Raw genomic sequence first — 9,291 nt, forward strand, 5'->3', positions numbered from 1 at the left:
TGACCCCTCCTTGGGTTTCCGAGGCAGTATCACTACAGAAGTAGGATTGCCCAACCTTACTTCCGAGGAGTGGCTGGTGGGTTTGAACCGCCAGCTTTCTGGTTAGCAGTCAAGTGCCTTAGGCACTATGTTACCAGAGCTCCCACTGCACTGTGTATTTTGTATAATTTTTTTTATCCCATAGGAAGTCATTTTTGAAATTAATCTTATCTTTTCCTTCCTATACCATACTGTTTTGGAGAAAACTTTTGTTGAGCTGTAAGTTTCTCAGTTCCCCACTTGCAACTGAAATGAAAATAGAATTGATTGCATCTTAGTCTAGAGGAAGAAGTAAATCAAAAAAGAGCCTGCTAGACCAGAAGTTAAAGGAGGTATTGATTTCTAGTCAATCTGGCAGGTTGAAAACCTGCCAAAAGATCTTGGATCTTCCCCACTCAAAAAAAAAAAAAAAAAGACCACCCAGAAATTAAGGGTGAAAATTACTAAATGAATATATAACTAAACTAAGCTCAGAACACTGGGAGCTCTGGTAGTATAGTGCCTAAAGCACTTGACTGCTAACCAGAAGGCTGGCGGTTCAAACCCACCAGCCACTCCTCGGAAGGAAGATGGGGCAATCTACTTCCATAGTGATACTGCCTCGGAAACCCAAGGAGGGGTCGTTATGAGTTGTGCCCGACTCGATGACACATAACAACAAGCTCAAAACAAGAATGAAAAAATCTTCCAATACCAAAAACAAAACAAACAAAAAAGAACTTAAATTCAATAGTAAGTATGAACTAAAACTAAAACTGTTTATGGGAATTTCAGAACTAGATGCCTTAATGCTTATGGGCTGAGGAATAATAACCATATGGGAAGGAGAGTCCAGGCTAGAGGCCTCCTGCATGTGAATAAATAGAACTGATGTAAAGTTGGGAGATTAAGAAGAGCCATAGAAATTATGCCCACAAGCATAGGGAAATATCATTGAGTTTCCTGTCTCCCCTGGGCCACTGGAAAGAAAAAGTCACCTCAGAGAAATTAAAATACCAAGTCTATACAACATGGAGGTATGTGGTTACATTTAGCATGAATAAAATGGTGAAGACACTGAACTACAAAATTAAAATGAATATCTGGCCCAAAAAGCAGAGACACTCCTAAGGTCTTGGAAAAGGCAAGTGTGAAACTGTCTCAAAGAAAGGCTTCTATAACTAGGATGCTTAGGAATCCCATGGAAAACAACCTATATAGAAAATGAAATCATGGTTTAAAAAATTTACAAATTTTTTATCTCAAGGAAATGAACTACTTTGAGGCAACGTGATCAGATTAGCAAATGGAAAAATTTATAACCTGGGAAATAGAGATACTAGACCAGTAAGAAAGAGACTTTAAAATAGCTATGTGTTCAAAAATTTAAAGGAATAAATAGAAACTATAAGTCAAGAACTGATCAGTATGGAAAAAAAGAACTGGCAGAATTGAAAAGGAACCAGAGATGATAGATAGAGCAGATTGATAGATAGAAAGTTGACCACATTGAAGAATAGATAAATGCAGATGAAAAGAGAATTAGTATATTTGGAAGATAGATATGGAGGAGATCACACCACTTAGTAAAAACATTGAAAAGGTGAAAGAGAAATTGAGAGACATGGTGTATATAAGATGAGACAGGGGAATTATGAAAATTTGATTAGTACAGTAAAGAAGCAAAAAACAAACTCACTGCCATCGAGTCAGATCCGACTCATAGTGGCCCCTCCTTGGGTTTCCAAGGCAGTGTCACTATGGTAGTAGATTGCCCAACCTTCCTTCCGAGGAGTGGCTGGTGGGTTTGAACTGCCATCCTTCTGGTTAGCAGTCAAGTGCCTTAGGCACAAGCCAACAGGGCACCTCGATTAGTACAGTAGAAGGCAGAAAAAAATGGAAAAAAGCAAAGAAAAATCATGATTAAAAGAAAACACAAAATAGCATGTCAGAAATAAGTCCAACTATATCAGAAATTTAAATAAATGTAAACATGTTAAGCTTTCAGATTTCAATTTTAAAAATTATTCCAGTAATATGCTATGTATAAGAAGCACATTTTAGCCAAATTATATAGAAAAGTTGACAATAAATGGATTGCAAAAAATGTACCTGACATATACTAACCAAAACAAAGGTAATATACCTCACTGCCATTGAGTCAGACCCAACTCATAGTGACCCTTCCTTGGGTTTCCAAGATGGTATCACTACGGAAGTAGATTGCCCAACCTTCCTTTCGAGGAGTGGCTGGTGGGTTTTAACTGCCAGCCTTCTGGTTAGCAGTCAAGTGCTTTAGGCACTATGCTACCGAGTTCCCTGCTAAGGTAGTATAGGGGTATTAATATGAGATAAAATAGAATTTAAGTTATAAATGATAAGATAAAAGACTATATAGAATACATAGAATGATAAAAGGAACTTTTTATAAAGATGACAGCTATGAATTTTTATACATCTAATAATATAATCTCAAAAATGTAGATAAGCCAGTAGATTTAAAAGAAGCAATTGACAAACACACATAATGTGCACTCCTCTCCAAAAATAATAGAAAAAGGAAATAAAAAATTATATATACTTATATACATACTTGATGAAGTAGATATACATAGAACCATTAACCCAACAAAGAATAGAATATTTTGTAGGCCCACAAAGAACGCTGTCAACATATTCCAAAGAATGAACGTCCCTACTAATTCCATCCTTCAACCACAGTGCAATTTAAACTAGAAATCAAAAAGAAATTATGGTGTTTTTTTAAAGCTTGTGAAAAAATATTACTTATAGAAGAAATCCAAAGAAAATTATAAAATATTCAGGCCTAAGGACAAAAGAATTGCTACATATCAAAACTTGGGAGATTCAGCTAAAGTGATACTCAGAAGGAGTATCACTTTAAGGAAGCCTTAACGTAACTCATTTGAATAAGAAAAAGACTAAAGGTAAATGAGATATTCAACTCAAGAATGTAGGCAAAGATAGTATCGTTTCTATTTATGCAATATTAACTGCTATAGGAATTGCTCCCACATACCCTGACATACATACATAAATACACACACATTATAAAGAACTAGAAAACTAGACAAAATATATTAAACAACTTTTTGCAGACATTGGACAAAAGGCAGCTTATTATTGTGACTCCTGAGTGAAGGGAGATGAAAACATGAGCCCTACAGTTGCCCAGTTTCACTATCCAGGCCCCAGTGCAGGGAGGGGAACTCCAAGAGCACCTAACATTGAAAATTCATAATGGCCAGTGTCTAAAAAAAAATTACCAGTCATGTAAAGAAGCAGGAAACCAGGTTTAGTGGTAGAATTTTCATCTTCTATGCAAGAGATCTGGATTCAATTTCAGCAAATGCACATCATGTGCAGCTACCCCCTTCTGTCACTGGAAGCTTGAGTGTTGCCTTGATGCAGAACAGGTTTCTGTGGAGCTTCCAGACTGAGATGAACTAGGAAGACCTGAGGATCTACTTTTGAAAATCAGCCAATGAAAACTCTGTGGATCACAACAGTATGATCCACAAGCGCATGGAGATGGTGCAGGATGGGGTAGTATTTCATTCCATTGTGCATGGTGTCACAGTCAGTTGGGGGCTAATTCAGTGGCAGCTAACAGCAACAACTAAGGCGAAAATCAGTCCATGGAAACAGAGGTGGTAATGATAGATAATGGAGTAACAGCTCTTATGAAGATGTTCCTTTTGCTCAAGATGTAGAGGAAAACATGAGGGTAATGAGAGAAGTGGAAGATTTTTAAGAAGACCAAAATTAAACTCCTAGAGAAGAAAAATACAGTATCTCAAATGAAAAATACACTGGACAGAACTAACAACAGATGGGAAAACAATGAACTCAGCATTAGTAACCTGTGGAAAAGTATCAAACCACCTAATATTCATGTAATTGGAGTCACCAAAAGGAGAAAATGGGGAAGATGGACAGAAAATAATTGAAGAAATAATGACCAAAACTTAAAATTTGATGAAAATTTAAACTCACAGATATAAGAAGCTCAACAGACTCTAAGAAGAGGAAAACCACACCAAGACACACATCAAAATCAAATTGCTGAAAACCAGTGGTACAAAGACATCTTAAGAGAAACCAAAAGGAAAAGAAAAAAGACACATTACATGCAAAGGAGCAAAGATGATTTCTCTTCGGGAAGTATGTAAACCAAGAGACAAGGGAGCAACACTTAAAAGTACTGAAAGAAAAAAAAAACTTAAACCTCGAATTCTATATTCACTGAATATATCTTTTTGAAATTAAAGACAAAAGCTGAAAGAATTTATCACCAGAAGACCTGCATTAAAGGAAGTTCTTTCGTCTGAAGAAAAGTTGTAATTCTAAATGGGAATTTAGATCTAAATAAAGGAAAGAAGAACACCAGTTTTTGCTTTAACTTTTAGGCCTCTGAGTCATTTTGAATTAGTTTTGTACATAGTGTGAGGTATGGATCCTGATTCATTTTTCTGCATATAGATATCCAGTTTTGCCTGCACCATTTGTTAAATAGACTGTTTCTTCCCCCATTGAATGGACTTTGACCCTCTGTTGATGATCAGCTGCCCATAGAAGGAAAGGTTTACTTCTGGGTTCTCAATTCTATTCCATTGGTCCATGTGTTTGTCATTGTTTTGAGTACTCTGGTATAGTAACTTTTAAGATTGGGAAGTGTCAGGCCTCCTACTTTATTCTTTTCCTTCAATATTGCTTTAGCTATTGGGCTCTCCTTCCTTTCCATATAATGTTGGAGATTAGTTTTTGTGCTTCATTAAAGAATGTTGGGATTTTGATCAGTATAGCATTATATCTATAGATTGCTTTTGTTATTATTGACATTTTCACAATGTTAAGTCTTCCAATACATGAGCATGAAATGTTTTTCTATTTATGTAGATCTCTTTTGGTTTCTTGCAGTAGTGTTTTTTAGTTTTGATTTTGTAAGTCTTTTACGTCCCTGGTTAGGCTTTTCCCTAGGTATTTTATCTTTTTGAAGGCTACTGTAAATGGTATTGTTTTCTTGATTTCCTTTTCAGAGTCCTCCTTGTTAGCATAGAGGAGCCCAACTGATTTTTGTGTGTTGATTTTGTACCCTAACACATTGTTGAACCCTTCTATTAGTTCCAGTAACTATATTGTGGAGGCTTTGAGATTTTTTATCTGTAGGATCATGTCATCTGTGAGTAAGGATAATTTTACCTCTTTTCCAATTTAGATACATTTTATTTTCCTTTCTTGCCTTATTGCTGTAGTTAGGACTTCCAGTATAATTTTGAATAAGAGGAGTGATAAACGGTATCCTTGTCTTATTCCTGTTCTCAAGGGGAGGGGTCTCAGTCTTTTTGCATTGGGAATAATGTTGGAAGTTGGTTGTGCATATATGCCCTTAATTACGTTGAGGAATTTCCTTTCTGTTTTTATTTTGCTAAGAGCTTTAAAAGGAAAAAGTGTTGGATTTTATCAAATGCTTTGTCTGCATTTGATCGTATGATTCTTTTCCTTTGTTTTATTTATGTGGTGAATTACATTGATTAATTTTCTAATATTGAACTGTTCTTGCATCCCTGTATGCATCTCACTTGGTCATGATGTATTATAGTTTTGATATGCTGTTGAATTCTGCTGACTAGAATATAGGTCTGTAATTTTATTTTTTAGTGGTACCTTTGCCAGGCTTTGGGTCTGCCTCCATAAAAATTTACAGCCTTGGAAACCCTATGGGGCAGTTCTACTCTGTCCTATAGGGTCACTATGAGTCAAAATTGACTCAGTGGCAGTGAGTTCTAGGGTTCTATTCTCAAGAATTTTATTTCACTTGAATTTGTTCCTGAATATAAAAGTAATATATGTTTATTTAAGAGCATTTAGAAAATACAGAAAAATTATAGAGAAGATAATTACAAATCTTCATAATTCCAATAACAGAGAAAACATTATCACTTTTAATATTTTGGAGTCTTTTGAAAATGAATTTAATTCTTTCTTCACTTTAATACTCTTTGGGATACTCAATTTAGCTCTGGTAGGATAGTAGGTAAGGCATTTGACCGCTAACCCCAAGGTTGGCAGTTCAAATCCACAAGTTCTCTGCAAGAGGAACATGAGGCAATCTACTTCTGTAAAGATTTACAGCCTTGGAAATCCAATGGGGTTGCCGTCAGTCAGAATTGACTCAATAGCATTTTTTAAAAATTATTATTATTATTATTATTTGATTTTAAGATAATTAAACAATTTCTCATTAATATGTGCTTTCTTAAAGTAAATGACTCACTTTGTTTAGTGTAGAGGTCAACTGTGTCTGTTTCTTTGTGTCTTTAACAGGTCGAGAAAGCATAAGCCCTCACCTCATAGGGAAAGCCAGAAAAACTTTAAATCATAAGTGGGAGAGTCAGCTGTGGAGAGAGAGAAAGTTTGGTCTACTAGATCACCTACATTACAGCCATGTTTATCCTGAAAGTATTCCACGGAGATTTAATTCTGAATACAGTACATTTCTTACTCAGCAGTATAATACTCAACCTTCAAAATACATACCCCCGGAAGAAGGGTCCCCAAAACTTGAGGATATTAAGAGTGCCTGCAGTATTGGACATTTTGAATTAACTATCCTAGGTAAGTCAGCTATTCTTCTCTTTGAATATTATTAATTTGACATATTTTAAATATAGATGATAATATTTTGCTTTTAAAAATTGAAGTTAAGGTGGGAGGCCTTTTTTTGGCTCAAACAAAGGGAATGGAGCACTAATTCTAGAAGAAATGAAGGTCTAACTGTGGCCTTATTTTAAACACTTTCAAGTCTATTTGAAAGTATTTGGAGGGACGATAGGAACCAGGGGACCTTTCCTCACTCCTGACTATCCTGCTACTAAGACTGGTTCTATTCTTACTTAGCTACCACTTTCTTGTCTATATCCTCTGCCTTTTTCTCAGTATATCTAAATCACTGAAGGGTAAAGTGTAATTTAAAGAGAAAATAGGATACTAATTGAGAGAAGCCCCTATGAACAGAGGTCTGCTTAACTCCTGAAGAAAATAATATTCTCAAATAATGTAGGTCAAACAAAGAGACGCTGTTGAAAAGAGTTGTATCGACAAGCTAAAAAGTATAACCAATTTTCCCAGATTGTTCAAAGTGAGAAGTAGCTATAGAACTTACAGAGCTTTAAAGTTACCAAAAATTTTTAAGTTAGATTTGTTTTCTAAGTTTGTTTTTAATAAATGTAAATTGTACAGAAAAAAAATACTTCAAAAAAAGCTAAAATGGGTTACTATAGGAGTCAAGGGGAAAATATGTATATTTGTGTATTAAAAGAAGATCTTAGTACTAGGTCTGATTTCTCTAAGATAAAGGGACAAGAACAAATTAAATTATTCAATGTCTGAAATAAAATGCAGTTCATGGATGCTTTAGATCTGTAGTACTAAAAGAATTGCTCGACTTTATCAAGATTCTTTTTACCCCCTTACTCTCTCCCACTCCTATATATAACCTTCTGGTTGGCAGTCAAATGCTTTAGGCACTATGCTACCAGAGCTCCCAGATACAAAACTAAGATTACTAAACTACTAGAAGAGACCAAGTAATGAAATCACTTGTATATTTATGTACATGTTAGTGTGTATATGTATGTTTTTGTTATTGTGTGCAGTTGAGTCAATTCTGGCTGATAGCAACTGTATAAGACAGAGTAGAAATGCCCCATAGGGTTTCCTAGGCTGTAATATTTATGGAAGCAGATTGCCAAGTCTTTTCTCCTGTGGTGCTTCTGAGGGGTTCTAACTGTCAACCTTTCAGTTAGCAGATGAGCACTTAACCGTTGAGCCACCAAGGCTCCTTTTGTATATGTGTATAATCTATGAAAAGTATGAATTTCCACTGACTATGTCATACCTAAATTTCTAATGCTACTTTTCAGTAGATTTTATTACTTGATCTCTTTGAGTAGTTTATCAACCTTAGTTTTATACCTATGAAACACAAATTGTAGCAAAAATTTCCCATATCTCACACACAAAAAAGAGCTAATCATAGAAATGATGAGTTTATCTGGAAACATGGTAATTGAATGTTTTTCTTCCTTTTAATATGTTACTGATCCATTAAAACAGATTGTCTAAGATATCTCAGCTGTCTTACAAGTAATTGTAAACTTTCATAGCTTGTGGTTACAAAAGTAGGAATCAAACGTAAAGAAGGTAAATTTATCATTCTAACTCCCAACTCTAATTCATGTTAGAAGTATGATATTTTTGTTTAGATTTTATATCCGACTTGCTTTTAAGTAGATTAAGGTGGTTTACAGGGTAAAAAGGATAGTGGACAATATGCTGTTTATGGATAAAGCAAAATAGAATATTTAAAGGAAACAGAAAAAGTCAATGTTACTAGGTACCTGTCAATAACCACTACCACTTAGTAGTAAATTTCTGTGAGCTTTCTGGGAGTAAGTGGGATTTTTTGCTGATTAGATGTTTAATTTTAAAGTTAAAACAAACTTGGATGTATTTTAGTCTATTGCGTTGACTAAGTAGAGGCAAGACCATGACAGAAATCAAGCCTTCTGAGTCTCTAAACATATCTCTTATGGCAGAGAAAACATTCATACGAAAGAGTTATTTTTCTTTCCTTGAACAAAAATCAATCTTGAACTTATTGTATGAAATTACTGTATAAATTACACAGAATAGCAAAGTGGGTTGATATCTTCAACTGCAATTTTCTTTTTTTAAAGGTACATAAATGCTCTTCAGATAGTTGAGTCTAGCATCAGCCTTACAGTATATAATCAGTATATAATCATTAGTCATATCTTAGTAGGTAATTCTGTAAAGGAGTATATTTTCATTTTAATTATAATTATGTAATAAATATAAAACTTAACTCTCAAAAAGTTTAACTTAACACAGAGATAGACTCTAGAGAATTAAGATGAATGGTGCTAGATCCAGTGATTCTCAATCAAAATTGGTTGGAGGGAGTGTCCTATCAAAATCATTTGAGGGAGATCTACCCACACTCCTTGAAATTCTGGTACATTCTCTGCCCTTTTTAAGGGCCACAGAGAACCACTGGCAGGAATGTGTTCTATTTGTCAGGTATGCAATAGTAGAAAAAAGATTGAGAACTACTGTTCTCTAAGTAGTACCTGAACAATAGATATTCTCTGATGCTGGATAAAATGAGAGCTGAATATCAGAAGGGAAAGTGACAGATTTATCATGTTGTTGTTGTTATGTGCCGTC

The 9,291-nt window shown here is 34.8% G+C and overlaps 1 protein-coding gene across 1 annotated transcript in view; it reads left to right on the forward strand.

Moving 5' to 3' along the window:
* Positions 1-9,291, forward strand: part of RADX (RPA1 related single stranded DNA binding protein, X-linked) — a 77,882-nt gene that overhangs the window by 50,496 nt on the left and 18,095 nt on the right. Inside the window, exon 12 of the mRNA XM_042782483.1 lies at positions 6,367-6,657. Coding sequence (XP_042638417.1) covers positions 6,367-6,657 — 291 coding nt within the window. The remainder of the gene's footprint in view (positions 1-6,366; positions 6,658-9,291) is intronic.

Source organism: Orycteropus afer, unplaced genomic scaffold (genome assembly GCF_000298275.1).
Source record: "Orycteropus afer afer isolate SDZICR_OR568_19922 unplaced genomic scaffold, OryAfe1.0 scaffold00336, whole genome shotgun sequence".
NCBI lineage: Eukaryota > Metazoa > Chordata > Mammalia > Tubulidentata > Orycteropodidae > Orycteropus > Orycteropus afer.